We start from the raw sequence: 19,649 nt of genomic DNA on the forward strand, positions 1-19,649 counted from the left end.
GGAGGACTTTGTAGTTGGAAGTCTGGGGAGCTGGTGCTTGCCTTAGATTCATTGAAGGTCTAGTTCGCCTTTACTTTAACCTACCGACCCGCTGGCACTGTTCTCTTAAGGGCAGTGATAGTTCCTGTGTGTTCACTTAGACTGTATGTTAGTCACATCGGTTTGGTTTTAGTTTACATTGTTTCACTCCTGGAAGTGACCACACAGTCTTTGTGCTCAAGGCCCTGAGTGAGTGAGTGTGCCTTGGCCTAGCTTCTCTGTTTATTTGGTTCACACAATGTGGAACTTGAGCAGTGCAGGGCAGGTGGGTAAGACTGGCCTGACCCTGTGGGTTCTTTCTTACCAGCAGCCAGGTGGGCAGTCTAGTCTCTGCCACTGCCAAGTTCAGTCTCTCCTTTACCCCTGGAATGAGCAGTGGACAAGAGGAGCCTTCAGTGGGAACCAGGGGCCTCAGTTTCCCCATCTGTTCCTACCAGGCCCCATAGAGGTGTCACCTTTGCTCCTGGTTTGGAACCCTTGCCGGGGTTCTCATTAGTGGTTCTGCAGATGGATACATTGTATCCTCCTGGACAGTCTTTCAGATGTGAACCTGTGGTCCGAAGCCCAAGGCTGTTTGTTGGGCAGCTGGCTCCGTGGGAGAGGCCCCCAGCCATATCTGCCCTGTGGTAGCATCCTGCTGGGGTGGGGGTGGGCAGGCAGGTTTTGCAGGTCCCTGTGCTTGCGGACTGTTAGTCACGTGTAGCCCAGGGCCAGGCCTGGTGTTGGCTGCGTCCAGACTTGGATGGATGCTTGACCCGACTCCGGCAGCGGGGTCAGCCTGAGCTGTCTCCTGTTTCCGGGTGGAGCGTGCCATGCTGGATCTTGTGCTCAGGGGCCTGGCTGGCTGGGTGGGTTCCCCTCTGTCCTGTTGGCTCAGCTCTGCCCCCTGGCAGCCCAGCCTTGGGTTCCTTCCTGTTGGTTTCATGGGCTCAGCATGTGTGGAACTCCAGAGGCTGTCCTAAAGCCAAGTTGGTGTTTTTGTTTCTAGTGCAACCATAAGGCCTGTCTTGATCTTGAGTGCCTCTCTTCCTCTCTCCCCATGCCTGCTCCCACAAGAGGAAGCACCCAGATCCTCAGACCCAGAGACCTCATATGAACAGGCAGAGGGGGTTGGGCTTAAAAGGAGGTTGGAAGGGGTGAGGCCTGGGGGGTGGGGACCCTAGAGTCAGAGCCTCAATTCTACTGCCTGGGCTGTGTGGCCTGAGGTAAGTGCTTCAGTTTCTCTGGCCTTCCTAAGGAGGGCAGACAAGGTTGTATGTAGAGGTGGAGAGGCAGGGCTTTGTCAAGTGTCGAGTGTTGGATTCTAGATGATCCCAGGGGCTTGGCTTGCCTGTCATTTCACTTCTGTGGGGTGACAGATGGGCGGGGAGAGGGAGAGGGGATGGGCCCTACCTGGCAGGTGATTTGGGCCTGAGGATAGAGTCAGGACTCCTCTTTTTCTATAGGTACCCTAAGACCTGGTGGGGAGAAGAGCTTCCAGGTACAAACTGGAAGAATGGAAAGGCCAGAGCACCCCAGACAGACTCCTGGTATGGGAAGCTGGGACCAGCTTGCTACCTAAAGACCTCTGAGCACGCAGACACATAGGCCTCTTTTCTGGTGTCCTAGGGAGGGGATGGGAGCTGCCTGAGTCCATCACCCGCCTTCTCTTCATACATCTGCCCCCTGAGCAGAGTGCCTAGGGCCTGGAGGACAGTGCTGTGCAGGTGAGACCTGCAGCATCTGCAGATCGATCACACTCAAACCAGTCTGGAAGGTGCAAGTGTAACCAGAGACTCTGCGTCGTAGCTATGTAGGTGTGTCTGGAGCTCACGCAGAGACAGCCATAGGTGGCAGCCAGGGATGGGAACCAGTAAGGTGGCACCTCTTCAGGGTGTCCTAGATAGAGCTGTATTCAGACCCTGGGGCCAGGGCTGGTGTTTGGATCGTCTCAGAAAGTCTTTACTGAAAGCTGTAGGCCAGGAATATCCCCGCGATGCAGTTCAGGACATTCAGGCAGCCCCTGTTGGAGCACGGTAGTGGGTGGGGCCCATCTGTGGCTACCTGCATTTGGTGGTCTCTGGAACTCTGCTCAGGGACTGGATAACAGGGACTTGATTCAGATTCTGCACGCCCCTTTCCAGGGGAGTTCCAGCTTCTTTGTGCTCAGCTGTCTGTCCCCAGAGACATAAGCAAAGCCCGCTGTGGTCCCGCTTCAGGAGGATGTGTACCCAAACCTGGCAGTGTGAAACTGTCTGCTGCCTCATGGTCCAGTGGGGGAAACTGAGGCACATGGGACCATAGCCTGTGCTGTAGAACGAGTGCCCAGGACTCTGAGTCGGAGGGTATAGTGTATGCCCCTTCAGGTGGGGTCCCACAGCTGAGGCCACCAGTGTCCCCCAGGTCTCTAGCATCTTGTGGTGGGTTCTCCATGGAGAACAAGGTAGCTATTGAAGGGGAAGGCTCTCAATGAGTGAGTCTGTCCTGAGTTGTCCAGCTGGGCTTCTCCTGGCATGAGGCTATGGGTGGCGTGCCGGTCGGTGCTGGGTGGGCTGGGCTATAGGCTGATAAGATGGAGGGTCTGGGCCTCTAGTGAGGTGCCTGATCGGGTGGAGCAGCCTGGGCGTGCCTGCCAGTTTCCAGGCTGGAAAGTTGAGCCCTGGACCACTCTGCTAGGCTGCACGAGACAGGAATGTCCTCGATAGCAGGCTACTGGGAGTCTCTTCCTGAACCTGTTGTCAACTCCGGAAACAGTTGCTGTACAGGGTCATAGCCCAGAATGCTTTGTTTGCCTGCTCCCTCCCTTGTACTTGTGTGGTGGTGCAGTGGGGGACACCAGGGTGTCAGGGGTGTAGGCATTCCCGGCCTGCGCTTCTTACCAGCTCTGCCATGGGTGCTGGGAACCCCTCTGCAGAAATAGATGATTGGCAGGGCCCAGGGAGGTCTGTGTTTGCCCTGGCCTGTGGGTGAAGCTTGACCAGCTCTGAAGCCAGGGCTGAAGCCAGAACCCTTTTCGTTCTCCTAGGAGAAAATGAAAAGATTACTTAAAGCAACTTATAGACCCCAGAAACAAAATAAAAACCGAAAAGTCATCATTTTTAAACTGGAGGCTCCCTAAAATGCACTGCGTGATGGGTGGGTTGTGGCACAGTGCTAAATTGAATCAAATTAAGAAAAATACTTTCCCAAGCACAAGTAAAATATCTGTTTAATTAGACCATAAAGCGGAAATTAAAAGTAATATTTTGCAGTGGAGTAATTACTGTCTATCTGAAAGCAATGGGTTTCAGAAGTAACAGGCCCAATGGCTGGGGATTTTGAGTTAAGGTCCTGAACCTGAGCTAGGACCCCTGGGAGCTTGGGCTTCTGGACACTGTGAGCTACAGGGGATGCTGGAAAAGAAGCCTGGTCCGGACAGGTCCTCCTGGCCTCCCCTCCGCCCCTGCTGTGTGCAGAGCTTACAGCTAGAGGAAGTTCAAGCAAGCAGGGATTGCTGGTGGCTGAGGGGGTGGGGCAGGGAAATCTGGTGGCTTTGCTCAAGTCCTTTGTCCGATCTGAGTGAAGGCCTTGCTGGAACAGTGTGTGTGTGTGTGTGTGTGTGAGAGAGAGAGAGAGAGAGAGAGAGAGAGAGACAGAGAGACAGAGAGAGAGAGAGAGAGCTGTGTGAGTGTGTGTGCTGTGTGAATGTGTGTGTGCGTGTGTGCTGTGTGAATATGTGTGTGTGCGTGTGTGTGTGAGTGTGCTGTGTGAATGTGTGTTTGTGTGTGTGTGTGCTGTGTGAATATGTGTGTGTGTGTGTGCTGTGTGAATGTTTGTGTGTGTGCGTGTGTATGAGTGAGTGTGTGTGTGCTGTGTGAATATGTGTGTATGCGTGTGTGTGTGCTGTGTGAATATGTGTGTATGCGTGCATGTGTGCTGTGTGAATATGTGTGTGTGCGTGTGTGAGTGAGTGTGTGTGTGCTGTGTGAATATGTGTGTGAGTGTGTGTGTGTGTGTGCTGTGTGAATGTTTGTGTGTGTGTGAGTGAGTGTGTGTGCTGTGTGAATATGTTTGTGTGAGTGTGTGTGCTGTGTGAATATGTTTGTGTGTGTGAGTGTGTGTGCGCTGTGTGAATATGTTTGTGTGTGTGTGTGTGTGTGTGTGTGTGTGTGTGTGTGAGTGAGTGTCCCCTCCACGGAGCCCTAACTATACTATGGGAAGCTCCGCTCTGTTCAGTCCCCTCTATTCTCCCAGCTGCTTCCAAAGACAAGGTCTTGGGCTTCTCCAGAGTGGGTTGTGGTTCTGAAGGACCCAGCCCCACAGTGGCTCTACTCTCTGTGGGTCATGGTCCCCAGGCCCCACTCCAACTGCAACGGAGTGTGTTTGAGCAGCCTGTCACCCCAGCAGCCAACTTCCCTCCTGTTGTGTGACCAGGACTGGAAAGGTGGCCTGAGGTTTTAGCTCCCAACGTGGATGGTGGTGGTAAGGGGACCAAAACCATTGACTTGGCTCCTTGCCCCAACCTTGACCTAGGCCTTAGCCAAGAGCTCTGGCCCACTAGGAGCTTATGCAAGAGGCACCAGAGTGCAGGGCAGCTGTGCGAAGGAGAAGGCTTCTCGTCTGAGATGTCCGGAGCCGACTGCACAGATGAGCAAGTGACTTTTGCCACCTTCTCAGTGGGGACCTGAACATGGTGGCCCTCTCCCTCTCCCCCTTGGTTCCTGTCCGGTGCCTGGATGGATCTCTTCTGCTCTTGAAGGCCAGTCAGGCTTCTCCCCTACTCTCTGCCTAGCTGTGTTGGAGGAACTAGTGGGCTCCCCTCCCCTCTGCCCAGTCCTTAGGCTTAGCTTTCATACTTGCCTCCTGCTGTGGGGAGGGGCATTATTTCAGAAGCCGTGGCCCCTAAGACAGGCAGAGGCCTCCAGGCCTGTTCAGAGAGCCCAGAACAAAGGTTAGCTGGCCTGGGCCTGGATTCTAGGCTGGAGCTTGGGCTGGGCGGCCCCTTTCAAGCTGAGCTAATGCCTGTACCAGGCCACACTTCCTTCCCTTTGTAGCCTCCTGCTGAGTGGAAAGTCAGAGCAGGAGAGCCAGACTGGAAACAGGCCATCCTGCCCTCCGCCTGGGCCTGGGTCACTGGCTGCCATCACCCCACCCTAGCCTCCACCCCTGTGCCATCTCTGGGGGCCTCTCTTGCCCTGCAGGGCCCCTGGTATGCTTGAGCCTGGTGAATTCCAGGGGCATCAGCTAATGGGGACCTGATCTGCCAGGCACTTCTCAGCCTGGAAACCATCCAAGATTTACAGGGTATTCCATAAATCAGGCAGCTGCCATGATACTAGGTCTGACAGAGGTCACTCTTTTATCTGCCTTGGGCTCTGGGTGAGTGGAAATGGGGCCAAGGAAGAGAGACTTTAGTCATGATAGGCCCCTTGCCTCTCTCTGAATTGGCTGCTCTGACCACAGCCTTCACCGCTTTGAGCACTATGGGCACAGGCGACCAACCCCTGGGCACGCTAAGGAAGCATGGATCTCTGAGATACCTGAGACGCTTCTGTGGGATGGATGACTTCAGCCTCATAGTCTGAGAAATGGATATATCTGGGGAGGCTTCTGTTTAGGGTGAGGTGCTGTGAGAAAACCTTCGGGACCTATAAGGTCAGCTTAGTGTGGAACTGCCTGAAATTGGGCAGAAGGAGGCCAAGGCTGGAGCTGGTGGAGTGGATCGATGAGAAACGATCCTGGCTTCTTAGAGTGACCGCTGTAACTTCGCTAGGCTATGTTTGTCTAAGGGACTGGACTACGTGGGCCCGGACACGAGAACAGAGAATTGGATCAGGACAAGTGTTTTGCCTCTAGTTAGGTCACTCTGAGCCCGGCCCAGCTCCAGTCTCTCTGAGGGAGGTGTGTCCCCATACAGGGTGCCATGTCCCTTCCAGGAGGTATTGTCCCTTTGGAGGGGGTGTCCTCCCCCTGTGTGGGAATCTTATCCTCCTGACCTCCAGCCTGCTTTAAGGGTCCTCTTCTTACCCATCTCTGGACAGTGTCTCTGGGCACGCTTTGTGTGGGACAGTGAGCCATGCAAGCCATCCCTGCTTGCTGTCAGAGTTAGAGATGGCCACACTTGCTCTGGAGACTTGGCTAAGAGACATAGCCATGCTACTACCTTGTCTCATTGTGCTCTCAGCCTCTCTCAGGTTCTCAGGCTCTCAGCCATATGCTGGTACCAGGACTGGCTGGAGACTGCAACAACAGGGATGGGATCTCTGCCCCATGAGAGAAAGCCAGGGGAAGGGAGCCTGGGGACCGCTTCTGGCCAGCCTCCTGCCAGACCCTGGATCAGTGCCTTTACCCACAAGCTGGTTGTCAGGGAGCTACAGATGCATCTTGTTAGCTGTGAACCAGCGTGGTTAATGATGGCGGGGAGGTGGGTGGCTGTCAGGGCACAGGGAACCTGACTATTAACTCTGATAATTACCTTCCTGCTGGGCTCATGTGAATGAAATAGTTTGGGCCATAATAATGTTATGGATGGTGTTGCTCTGGCTACAACATGAGCTGAGGTGATGGGCTCCCTGTGTACCCAAGCACTGATTGCTGTTCCTTGCCATCCCCAGGACCCTTGCCTCTCTACCCTGCTTCTTGACAAGCTCCCGGCCTCTGGGGTTCAGCCAGCGTGCCGCCCTGACGCTGAGAGCCGCTGTGACGTATGCACAACACATCTGCACCAGCTCACTCGGGAAGCCCTGCGCCTGTTGCAGACCCCTGCCAGCCACGAGGACCCCGATGCTTCCCGAGGAGGCCTTGCGGCTCCCAGTCCTAGGGACCCACCTGGACCAGTGGGCCTCATGGGGAGGCAGCCCCCTGTAGGACCTGACAGGAGGAAAGCAACAGCTTGGCCATCTGGCCCCAGCGTCCAGGTGTCGGTGGCACCAGCAGGCCTCGGGGGAGCATTGAGTACAGTCACCATCCAGGCCCAGCAGTGCCTGGAGGGGGTATGGAGCCTCTCAAGAGTCAACAGCTTCTTGCCACCCACTTGCCTGGTGAGTGTTCGGGTAGGTGGGCTACTGGAGAGTCCAGCTGACTCTCTGATAGGCTCCTGACCACGCCTGGGTGCGCTGTAGCAATGTATTGGCAGGTCCCCCCTCCTCCCCTGCAAGCCTGGGGTAAATCAGGGATGCTTTTGTCTAACTTTTGCTTCTTAGGCCTTCTGTCAAGCTGTGTGATGATAGTGGAACCAAGGTCTCTTGAGACGGGCCTTGTCTGGTTCTAGGTTTAGAGAGAACATCTTCCTTTGAGAACCTGCTACGATGGGCTGTCCTCAGAAAGGCACAGCTTGGGTGACATAGACATGCCCCATGGATGGAAGACAGAGCCTAGAGCACACAGTGACGTTCACAGTTGCTGGCATTGATGGTTAGGTTGAAGGCCTGGCTCCCCTTAATCCACCTCTGAAGTCCCTGGCCAGGAGTGGTTTTCTAGGGCAATGCCCACGTGCACATCGTCATGTCTCTTGCAATCTCTCCAACTTTCCATGTCCCCAGTTTTCTACCTGTTTCAAGGAGTCCCAGGGTGGAAACTGAGAGAGTCGTGCTGTTGGCCTAGAGGTTTCCTCGGGTTGGTATAACAGATGATCTGTGACTGGACCCTGGGAGGGCCTGACATCACCAGGGCCCAGCCTGTATTCTACACGAGCCCTGCTTGATATAGCCCCTTCTCTAGGGCACCACGCTGAGGGTACAGCCATCTGCTTGTTGAGGACTTAGTCTGAGGGCCCACAGTGCCCAGCAGGAGGGCAATGTACTTTGGACTTGTTGGTCTGAGTTCCACAGGTGACCGGTGACCATGACCGTGACCGTAGTGGGAGAAATCCTCTAGGTTGAGAAGGTGTAAATACATCTACCAGGATTGAGACACTGATGGCTTCTGGGAGAAGAGGCAGGAGGGGGACATGAAGCAGGGCAGGGACTGACTGCTGTGGATCATGTGTGCTTGGCTACATGGGGTAGTGCCCCGCCCCCACCTCCACCCCCCTCCTGTTGCTCCCATGGCCACTGACTGCAGAGGATCCTGTAGGTGTTGCTAAGGAATCCTGCTTCTGAGGTAGAGTTTCAGGCGTGCATTCCAGGCACACAGCAGCCACCTACGAAAGCTTGGGGAGTTGGCAAAGTCCCTGAGGTGGGCTGGTCAGCTCTCACCCTTGGTCTGTGTGTCCAGTGGCATTTCAGTGAGCTGGGTAGAGGTGCACAGGGACCCCAGAGCCACTGGGCAATGCTGATACAAGCTCCCATGTAAGGAAGGCTCCTCCCATTGTCTTGACTGTAGGCCTCTCCAAGGTGGGTACAACTTTTTGGCTGGACTTTGCTCTTGGATGTGGGCTGTGCTGAGAATTCTGCCCAAGCTGGAGCTGGTCCCTGGGCTTCGTTCAGGGGCTCATGTTTTGAGGCCATCTGTCCCTGGGGTTGGAATACCATGCTGGTGATGGCCTAACACTCTTCCCTTACCAAACTGAAGGGAGGCCAGCTGCTCTGTCCCCCTGGGACTCTGACCCAACAGCTGGGCTGCCTGAGGAGTGGGAACAGAAGCCAGCAGTAGGGTGCAGATGCCCCTGACTGTTGAGGTGAATTAAGTCATTCCTAGAGGAGGTGACATTGAGCTGGATCTTAAAGGAAGCCTCAGGTGACGTGCTCAGACCTAAGACACTGACCCCAAGGGGTGTCAGGTGGCCCCACTGACTGGCTGGCCATAGCCTTAAGTCTGGGCAAACATTGAGCAAGGCTCATGCTGATGGTCTTCTTGCTTTGGAGCGGTGACGGGGGAGGATGCCAGGAGGGGCCGGTCATTGGCTTACCTGCCATAAAACGTGGGCATTTAAGGCCTCTGCTTCTCATTGCACATTGATTGTGTTCGGGAAAAGGTGGGAATGGATTTATAATTAGAGAACAGTCCTGGCAATCAATAGGGAGATTATTAGAACCATAAATAGAACTTTAGGCTGCAGATGAGGCAATGTCCCTTGAAGCAGGGCGTCGATCCCTGATGATCAAGTACTGCCTGGGCACTCTGCTATTAAACACTTCTGGAGAGATGGGTTGTGAAGCTGTCACAAATGGCTGGTGGCCTTTGGGGCTATGAGGTGGATTGGTTCCCACAGGTGGTTCAGACAGCCTGGCCCCCATCGTACAGGGATGAGGAGCAGAGAGCCAGGAAAATGCTTGACTTGGGCAGGAGAGTTGGTCCTTAGAGGGGATAGTATGACCTATGACTTCCGGGGCCCTCTAGAGCCACCGGCAAGGCCAGGAACATTCTAGGTGCTGAATGAATGGCAGAGCATGCTGCCCTGGGCTCTGCATCTGGGTATTACTGTGGTATAGTTACCCTCATGGCCCCGAGTTTCAGTGGGTCAAGAAGCTGTTGGCCTACATAGCTTTATTTAACCTAAGCCACAGCCACACTTGGAGGGAGGGGACTGCCATGACCTTTGTCCTGGGGCATACAAACACCAGGTGACATACTGACATGTACAGGTTGAAGCTGGGAGCTGGGTAGAGGTACACAGGGACCCAGAGCCACTGGACCTCCCCTCCCCTGAGGGCCTGGCTCTCCCTAACCCTTGCTCAGAGACGAGCCCTTTCCTGGTCATTTTGCCGTGGAACGCCCATTGCTCTGGAGCTCGTAGGGGTTGTCCCCACTAATCCCTGTAGAACAGTGCCTCTCAACCTGTGCATCGTGACCCCTTAGGTGGGTCAAAGGACCCTTTCACAGGGGTTGCCTGAGACCACTGCATATCAGATATTGACGTCACAGTTCGTAACAGTGGCAGAAGTACAGTTCTGAAGTAGCAGCAAAAATAATTTTGTGGTTGGAGGTCACCGCAACACGAGGAACCGGATTAAAGGGTCACAGCTTTAAGGTTGAGAACCACTGCTCTAGACTGTCAGGCAGAGACATTGTTGTAACAGATGAGGAGCATCCTCATATGTGGTCTCCCCAATGCCAGCTTGTGGCATCCCACAGTCAGAAGCCCCCCCAGGAAAGTCAGAAAACCTGTTCTCATCTTGTAGCACGAGCTCCAGGACAGGACTCAGCCTCCTGACCCCTTGATTGGTTTGAGATGGCACGGTTGACATTAGAGAGGCCTAAAGGAGCTGGGGCTCCCCACAACTTGGTGGTTGGGTGGCACCATCCTGGGGGTGCCTGCTTGCTTCCCACTCAGAACTGTGCAGAGAGCCCGCTGCCAGCCATTCATAGAGACCTTAGGTGGATATTGGAGGTGGAGGACTCCCTCTGAGCTATAGCCTGGCTGTCGACGGAACCATCCTAATTTGTTGCTGACACTCCTGTCCAGGCCTCAGTTTACCCACCCATGTAGTGGGGGCTGGTGAGATGGCCTCATCTTCCTTGTGAAGCCCCAGTGTAGCTGCTTCTGTAAGGTGGGCCCTGAAGGTACAGGACTTCCCATCTTATGCCAGGCCCCGGAGGCCTCTGAGTAACAGGAGAGGAGCAGGCAAGCAAGAATGAGAATGTAACATTCTTTGCAGGATGCTAACCCTCTCCGGTATATATATACTTCCTCATGCATAGCCGGAGCCTCTGGGCTGCTTCTCATTACCTCACAGGAGCACCTGGCAGGTATCGATGGGGGAGGGAAGTCCTAGAAGGAACCATGCGTCCCAGGCTAGAATCCCATAGATGCAGAGCTCAGGCCTAGAGGGCTGCCGAGGCTGGCTAGTCTGTGTTTCTTAAACTGGGTTCCGCAGATCCCTGGTGTACCACAGAGATCAGCAGACAGTGGGCAAGTCTGCTGAGGTCCTGCAGTGTCTCACCTCTGTGTGGGCACCATCAGGTTGTGATGGAGTCAGGGCTCTGTAGCTCCCCTCGGCCAGGGCTGGCCTCACGCTCTCCTCTCTCCATGCTTTTCCTTCGTTGCTGCCGTGTGCCTCCATCACACTTTCTGTTTGGCCGTCCACCCACATCCTCCCCGTGTCGTGGTCCCTCTCCCTCGCCCACACCACCGCTGTTCTGCACTCGCTTTGGGACGGCTTCTTTTGGCATGTCCAGGCTCTGCTTCTGGCAGGAATTGGCAGTGGCCGTCCTGAGGGACGGAGCCGTGTTGCCATGGCAGCTGGTGGGACGGTGGAACCAAGTCACGTGCGGGACTCCTGAGACAGGTCAGTGTGGGGAGGACCAGCGGCTAAAGGCCCCGGTACCTCTGGAGGTGCCCCGGGTGGCTGTGCCTGTGGGAGTGGGTAGGGGACCATATGGGGGATGGGGCAGCAGCTCTGGCCTCCTGCGATGCCTTCTGCTTCGGTCCTCAGTGTCTGGCAGTTGGACCAGGTGTTGTGGGACCCTGGGCATGGACCCCCACTGCCACCACAGACTGCCGAGCTAACTCTAGGTTAGCTGTGGGCTGAACACCTCTCCTCCCCAAGTTCCTGACCCTGGGCTCTGGCTGCTGTGTCCAGTGGATGCTCAGCTAAGTCAGGCACTGCTCCAAAGGACTCAGACCACAGATCGTCAGCCTTATATGCATGGATTCCTTCCTATGTGACTCTTCCTGACTAAGCAGCTCATTCTTTCATAGGAAGACATAGTAAGGGGTTCAAAGGAGATCCATGTTGGGGTGAGGGAGTGGCTTGGAGAAGAGGGCAGGCCAGGCTGTTCAGGACTGTTGGCCCATACACCTATACATGCAGCTGTAGGCACGTAGCTGGTAGATGTTTGGTGCAGTGCCTGGTAAGCTAGTCCATGTTTGCCCTTTTTGGCTATGGGCCTTTCAAGTCCTGGGGTACTGGGTGCTGCTGGGGACTAAGAAGGTGCTAGACTGGCACCGGCTCAAGGCTTGGGCTGGGCTCAGGACTTTGACAGGCTTAGAGAGGGAGTGTGTTTCATCTCCTGACTGGGCTTTAGAAGCTGGGGTCTCCCAGGGGCTGAGCAAGGTGAGGCCTCTGCTGTGAGGAGGGTAACTGCCCTGCTTTGTAAGGGCTCTGAATATAAGGTGGCTCGTTGTGCAGACATACCACACCTGGTCTCAGGGCTACATCCTTTGAGAGACCCTGAGAATACTGAGCTTCTCCCAGGGTCTGCAGACCAGGCCTGTGCCCTCTCAGCTGGGGATCCCAGTCTTCTGTCATCTGGGACACAGGCCATATTGTCTGAGTGGAGAGGGTATTTTGGAGCTTGAGGGGCCTGGGGCTTTCCGGGAAGAGACCAGCTGCCTGTTCTTTTCTGCTAGGGCTTGAGTCCCCTCTGCCCCCAGAGCCTGAGGGGCAAGTAAACATCATGTAGAAGCTGTCCTGGGAACATTTAATTATATCTGTGCACCATGCTGAGGCCGCTCCCTTTCTAGAATTTATTTTAGCTAATTAGTTGGAAATGCCAGAGCTGTATTTCAGACAGTGGAGTGTCATACGTTATCACATGGGGGACAATTAGCACTCATGCCAAATATTTATTGTGGTGCCTTGTATAATTGTACCTCTGGGTGCTCCCAGATGGCCCAGGGATGAGGGACAGAGGTCTGTCTGCCTGACCTCTGTGGTCACTACAGGACTTGAGAAGGGCTGTAGAGTCAGCCCCGGGTGGGGTCTGCATTTTCCTCCATGGCTGGCGTAGACCTGTCACATGCCCTGATCTGGGGACAGGAGCCCTGGTAGATTGCCTTGGAGGCTAGGCCTTTGGTGCAGGGTCCCAGTCTCCCGGCTGTGGTTTCCAGTCACATAGGTGGGATTTTGCAAGTGCTTGTGTATGGGGGGAGAGGGGTATGGGGGTTGTCTAGGGTTAAGTGAGGGTACTCAGCCTGAGGTGATGGGTCTGTCACCTGCCTGTTCCTTATGTGGATTTCTCCTTCCTGCAGGCTGAGGCTGCTGTGGCTGCTGTGGCTGTGGCTGACACCGTCCGAGACTGTCCCCCAACAACAGGCTCTGATCGTATGTCTAAGGCATGGGGCCGAGGGGCAGCATGCACTACAGCCCTGGTTACCCCCACCCCAGGCACCTCAGCAGGGGGTTCCACAGGCCCATCCGCAGCGGCCTCTTTCTTTATAAGGTAGGTCCTCTGGGGTCACACAAGCTGCAATGCGTTGTTGGGAAATGGAGGCCTTGAGTTCTTGGTCCCTGGTGGCATATGACCTGTTCTTGGGAGAAAGAACTGGCTCAGTTGATGGAAGAGTAGGGGCTGCAAGAATCCTGGCTGGTCTCCTGGGACACCTTTCGAAGGTACCTGTCTAGGGCCTTGAGCTTGAGTGAATAGAAGTGATTGGGCTGTGGTTTGACCCCTCCCCTCCAGGATGCCTCTCTTGGGGATGTAAGATGGTGTGATTATGGTCCATCCGGCCAGAGGGAGAGAAGTACTTCAAGGTGGGAACAGGACCCCCTCTCCCTGAGCCTGGCCAGTGGGTGGGTAGGGGAGCCTGCTGGCCAGTGCGTGGGTTGGAAAGAGTTTCCCTGGCCCAAGGCAAAACCTTTGGTTCTGCAGACCCAAGGCTGGAGTCCTACCCTCATCCAGCAGCCTGAGGGAACAGGGATTACAGGATGTAATCGCCATAATGAGAGGTAATGGCAGCCAGCTGGGGGTCACTGTCCCATTAACAGCCCGAATGTCGCTGATAAGCTTGTCTGTATCATGCTGGGTGGTGTGCAGAGGCTGTCTTATCAGCCCTGGTCCGGGGGGAACTGAGGGCCTGATGGGGGGCGTGACGGGGCATGTGATTAGGGCATTGTCAGGGCCGGCTGATGAATGCCGCTGTGCAGTGCTACACGACCTCCTGTGACTGATGGGGCCTCAGCAGCCAACCCAGCCAGATGCAGAGAACCTTGCAAGGCCTTCCAGATGGGGACAGCCTGCCTGGGAGCCTCAGGGTGGTGTCTAGGGGGCTGGGCATGTCCTTATCCTGCTCAGTTCTGATTTCAAGGGCTTTTGCTTTGAGGATTTGGTGGCCTATGTGGCAGCCACACTCCTGGCGTGGTACTAGGTAGGTTTTAAAATGCTCCAGTCTATTGAAAAGTGTTTACATGGCTGTTGGTCCTGAGTCTGAATACTGCCCAGCACCCTGATTCTGAGGCCCCGATGCCTGAGGAGGGTCTTGACACAGCGTGTGTGGTGTGTGTGGCCCCCTCCCACTGGCTCATTAACCACCCTGCCCGGCAGCAGGCAGCAGCAGCTGGCTGCCTTTTGTCTCATCCCAGGCTGTGGAGGTTCCTCTGCCTGAGCAACACCCTGACCTTGGGAAGTTACCATAGAAACAAAGAAACAAGTGGACTTGGGTGGGGACTGGAGGCAGGTTTCCCCAAGCGTGCGTGTGTGCGTGTGTGCGTGTGTGCGTGTGTGTGTGTGTGTGTGTGTGTGTGTGTGTGTGTGCGTACATGCATGCGTGCGTGTGAGTACACGGGGTGGTGTGGGAGTCACTGTTCTATCAGTGGCTGACCTGTGATGTGGCCTCCTGAAGGTCAGGTTTAGGGTAGGTGTTTCTGCAGGGCTGAGACTGTTACTGGGAGACTCATCCCAGTGAGCTTTGAAACTTTGTAACCACTGGCTGGCATTGTGGGTTATGGCAAGGAATGGATTTGGACAGGGGTTGCCCAAAGTGCACGGGGAGGCAGTAGAACTTCGGCCCCATCTCAAGGCTCACACTGAGCAGGTGCGGTGTTCTCTGAACCTGGACAGGAGGAATGAGCCTCGCCCATCCCTAGGGAGTTTTGCACAGAGGTGGGCAGTGAGTCTGGAATCTGTCTGTGAAGGTGGCCTTGGATGGAGGCCAGATCAGAGGGCTGCCCTCTGGGAGGGCTTCAAAGGGCTGAGGAGATGAGGTGGCGGGGGCATCTGTGGGGATGACAGAGAGCTCATCAGTTCAGGTTCTCAAATCTTACCGTCCCGAGGGCTCCGTACTTGCCCTGGCTGTCCTCTCCAGGCTGAACAACCAACTCAAGCCATCCTCAGCCACTCATTCAGAGTGCCATGCCCACATGAAGTACATTGTAGTCCCAAGGGCACCTGGGAGCCTGGGAGCTGGGGGAGGGGTGGAGTAGCATCGGCTCCTCTGGACCTGTGGGTAAGCACTGACTGGATATACCTCTCCAGCCAGAAATTTGAGGACACACTCCAGGGACTGCTGTGACCCTGACATCTGTGTCTTGAACCCTCTAACTGCTGTGCAACTTGCAACCTCCCCTCTCTCTGTTGCTCCCATTAATTAGCACAGCCTGCCTGCCTAGCTATCCTTCTGCCCTTGGTAAATATGCGTTACCCCAGCACCCAGAATCTAGATATCTTGGGAACATGTGCCGGGGGAGGTGTCTTTCGGTCGGTGTGGGGCGGGGAAGCATGGCCCTTCCTAGCCTCTGTGGAGCCCCCCAGGTGTCTTTCTGGACCGACGTTTAGGCCTAGCTGGCAGAGGTGCAGAGGTTCTGAGCTGGCCTGGGCTAAGAGGACTTGGCAGAATGGTCTTTCACTTGCTCCAACCTCCTGGTATGGTCCTCAGATGACAGCAGGCCCTGGGAGGCCTTCGGTGGCAGCTCCTTCTCCTCAGGTCTTAAGTTCCTTTGGCTGTCTGGCCCACTGAGGAGCGCCCCCAGTGAGTACTGTGGGCCCTCATGAGGCAGATCCTGCAGGTGGCAGGTCTGCTGTACTGAAGGAGGTGTGAGGCCTTGCTGTGCCCGCCTGCCCGCCCCTCAGCTTAGGGAAGCTTTGCACTGGCAGCAGCTGGTCGCCAAGGGAACAGGCTGCCTTTCAGACATTCAGAGATCTCGGTGTAATAGCCCTGTTGCCTCTAAAGCACCTTCCTCTTTGAAACAGTAAGTTTTCTTTATGAGATGAGATTTTTTTTTCTTTCTGTTCTCATGTGTCAGTGACCAGAGAAATGATGGATCTGGGGTTGCTTGACGTTCAGGCTGGCGTTCATAAACTGGGGCATTCATGTCCTCAGCGAAGGTGTGTGCCAGGCTTTCTGTGAGCGCAGGAAGTCTCAGGCAAGAGTGGTTCTGTAGAATAGGAAGCTTAGGGCTTGGGTCTACATTGGGGCATCAGGACAGGCTTCATGGAGGTGGTGTCCCCTGAGGGTGAGAGCTATTTGGAAGCTCTTGCCCTTTTTTTCTCTTAGTTTCTCCATCAGGGGAAGACTACTCCTCCCTGCATTCCCAGTGCCCCAGAGCTGCCCCTTCCTAACAGTGTGGTGGTCTTAGTGGCCCTGGGCATGGTACCCTATCTTTTCTCAGCCTTGGTGAGACCAGTGTTTTTTATGTTCCTACTGCTTAGAACCCAGCTTTGTGTCTTTACCAAACTGGGGTCCTTGGGATCAGCCCTGACCTCCGGGGACTCTCAAACCCCTGCGAGCCAAACCCTGGAAGGCTTGGGAGGTTGATGGAAGTCTGTCCATTTTCATCCAAGACAAAGTACTTGTCCTGGTCCATCTGTCAGAGACTTGGTGTGAGTCATGCGTTGTGAGTGCTGAACCATAAAACAGGTGCCTGGGGGCTGGGCCTGCTCCAGCAGCTGCTGGCTCCCACCCCTCTGCTGCTGCAAGTCAGGTCAGACCCAGGAGCTGGCCATGTGCAGGAGGTGCCCAGGTCAGCTGATGCCTGTGCTGTGGTGTCTGGCTTCGGAGGGGGGCCATCAAGGACAGGGTTGTCTATAGTCCCAATGGCTTACCCAGCAAAGCCAGCCTTGTTCCTAGCCGCCATTGGTTGGCCTCCATATACCTCGAGGTATGGCCGCCCCATAGCCTTCTTCTTTTTTTTTCTTTCTTTTTTTTTTGTGTGTTTTTTTGTTTGTTTGTTTGTTTGTTTTTGTTTGTTTGTTTGTTTTGAGACAGGGTTTCTCTGTGTAGCCTTGGCTGTCCTGGAACTCACTCTGTAGACCAGGCTGGCCTCGAACTCAGAAATCCACCTGCCTCTGCCTCCCAAGTGCTAGGATTAAAGGTGTGCACCACCACTGCCCGGCTCCCCATAACCTTCTTTAAAGGTTGCACTCTGGCCCTGCCTGACCTGTGGGAAGGCCTGGGGGCCAGACACAGCTGTAAAGAGCGTGTTCAGAGTGGGCATGCCTTGGCCTCTGCTGTCTGCTGACCAGTGTAGACACCTTGAGGGGGGAATCCCCCTACACCCTCTAGCCTAGGCAAATATTTGGCAGCCCCCATGCACTGTCTCCAAACCCTAGGAACAGGTTTTCTTTGCACCCACTTATAGGCAAAAACCCTTCTCCAGGAAGTCTTTTTTCCTGCCCAGCTGGGGTAGCATAAATTAGGACCCAGCCCTGGGCGGTGCCGGGCAAGGGGGTTGTGATTTCCCTGCCCTGGTCGTACCTGCAAATAACACTGCCTTCTGAGGCAGGACGGAGGCTCCAGAGGCTGGCTGTTGGGGTGGGATCTGGAGTGGGGGCCCAGGTAGGGAGTTGGGAGGCATGAAGAGCCCTGAGTTGGTGTAGGCTCTGTCTGCTGTGGCCCTTTCCAGCCACTGTCCATGCCCTGTGACTCCCCACAGGAGTAGTCTGGGACCCTTGAAGCCTTGACCTCACGATTCTCAGTAGACACAGCGGTAGGTAACAGTGTCCGCTCCTCTTGCCCACAGCTTGCCGTGTGCAACTTTGGCGAATGGGATGAGAAACTGACACACTTTCTCACAAGACTCATTGGAGCTTTGCAAACACAGGCTCAGGCAGGTCCTAGGCAGATGCTTAGAGCACCTCAGGGTGCAGGTGCCACCACTGGCAGAGAACTGGGGTCCTGGGGCCCAGGGTCTTCCTGGGCAGGAGTCCGCCACTCCCTCTTCTGCCCAGTCTGCAGTACACGGACGCCTCTGCGGCTGTTAAGAACTCCGCCATGCATCGTAGATTACTTTTATTTTCTGTGATGACACCTCACTAGGAGGAAGCTGTCCCTGGGGCCTCTTAAAAGACAACTCCTATTAAAGATGAGAGGAGTTACCAGAGTACCAGCAATGGGGTGGGAGGTGCCAAGGGGCCCCAGGCTCTGGGCTGCTGCGTGTTGGATCCACCTGAGGAAGAAAAAAATGGGACCTGGGAGGCCTTAGAGGGATGGGGGAGGGGTGGGGGACATTTGGGGGTTTTAGAGAGAGGTGGAACTGGTTAGATAGCTTCTCGTCCTGGTCACCTACCCCCACCCAGGTCTCCCTTGAAAAGTGGTGACAGGCTCCAGGCCTAGGGAGAGTGGCTCAGCTTCTTGGTGTGTATAATATAAATTCTAGTGATATTTTTGGGTCTCCGTGTTGGAGGTGTGGGTTGGGCCATGTAGTTCTCATGGTCCACAGGCAAGGTAGGAGCCTGAAAACTTGGCTAGAGGACTTTTCAGGGGAAGGTATATTAGGGAGCAGTGGAGACGACTTTTGCAGGGGTGTAGGGGTTGCAGGAAAGCCCATCCCAGTACAGACACCTGACCCTCTATCCCTGGAATAGGGCCAGCTTGAAGAAAGGTATGGATAGCTAAGATTGAAGCCCGTGATTTCAGAGCTCAACACAGAGTAGAATGTAGTCCAATGTCTACACGGACTGTCTGCCTCCTGTCGTGCCTGTGGCCCCAGCCTAGGACCCCACTCAGGAAAACCAAGTTCAGGCTGTGCAATTGTAAGAATGTCCGGCCATTTCCTCAGAGTGACTCTCCACACGGCTGATGGAGTCTGAGATGAGCCAGCCTGCTGTGGACATAGGCACAGTGACTAAGTGACAGGGGTAGCAGTTGGTACACCCTGAGCACCCTCTTCTCCTCCCCAGGGCTGCCCAGAAGTTCAGTCTGGCCTCCAAGCGCAAGAAACATCACCCACCGCCTGCACCCTCCACCCGGGGCACGTCCACTTACCCCACGGACTTCAGTGGCTCTCTGCAGCTGTGGCCGCCCCCAGTGCCTCCCTGCCTGCTCAGGGCGGCCTCCAAGGCCAAGGAAAACCCCAGCAGCTTCGGAAAGGTAGACCCCACTTGAGGTCCGGTGCCTGGATGTGTGTGTATGGGGGGGCTCTCTGATGAGATGTCAGAGATAGAAGGTCCCACTTTCCTCTCCAGGGTCTCAGGATTGGGAACCTGAGCCTCTGGGGTGCAGTGCCTGAAGGGCATGGGGAGTCTGTGGAGCTATGAGAGATGAGGAGAAGAGACTTGTCGCCAGGTCTCAGGGGCTTGTTCAGGATAGCCATGTGGTGAAGCTTCTGGGCTGTGGGGTGGGAGCTGATCATTCTTGCTTACCCTCACTGGATGCTGCCTTGAGTCGGGCTGGGCATGGAGGGGGTAGGTGGGGCTCATCAGCATTCCTGAGTCAGGCAGCCCAGCCAGATGGGTTTTAGATGGAGGCAGCTGAGGTCTGGGAGGGGTGTGAGCCCTGTGTGGTGATGGGACAAGCTGGTTAGCTCCAGAGTTTCCTCCCAAGAGTTCTGATTTGGTTCCTATGGTTGGTGCCTCTCTGAGGGAGAAATCCCTGTACCCCAGGCTTAATGGGGTACTCCTATGGCAAGATTGTGCAAATAATGCTTGAGTGAGGTGGAGAGCCAGATGCTCAAAACCATTGTGGAAGGGTTTTGCTGGCCTCTGGCCTGCTCCAAGTGTGGTGTCCCCTCCCAGGCATCCTGAGAGTTACGGAGTTGGGCCTGCTTGACCTCACCCAGTGTGGCCATCCCTGAGTTGGCACTAGCCCTGCATGCTTGAGTCCCGCATACATGGTC

General features: G+C 55.2%; 1 protein-coding gene across 7 annotated transcripts in view; it reads left to right on the plus strand.

The window, feature by feature from the left end:
• Positions 1 to 19,649, plus strand: part of Kif26a (kinesin family member 26A) — a 39,100-nt gene that overhangs the window by 6,908 nt on the left and 12,543 nt on the right. For 6 of the 7 annotated variants that reach the window (XM_031356248.1, XM_031356249.1, XM_031356250.1 and 3 more), the window contains exons 3-5: positions 6,612 to 7,037; positions 12,851 to 13,041; positions 18,715 to 18,904. In XM_031356248.1, coding sequence (XP_031212108.1) covers positions 6,612 to 7,037; positions 12,851 to 13,041; positions 18,715 to 18,904 — 807 coding nt within the window. Of the gene's footprint in view, positions 1 to 6,611; positions 7,038 to 11,022; positions 11,166 to 12,850; positions 13,042 to 18,714; positions 18,905 to 19,649 lie in introns of those variants that run through there. The other variant, XM_031356254.1, reaches the window with a different exon arrangement.

This window comes from Mastomys coucha, unplaced genomic scaffold, assembly GCF_008632895.1.
Source record: "Mastomys coucha isolate ucsf_1 unplaced genomic scaffold, UCSF_Mcou_1 pScaffold6, whole genome shotgun sequence".
NCBI lineage: Eukaryota > Metazoa > Chordata > Mammalia > Rodentia > Muridae > Mastomys > Mastomys coucha.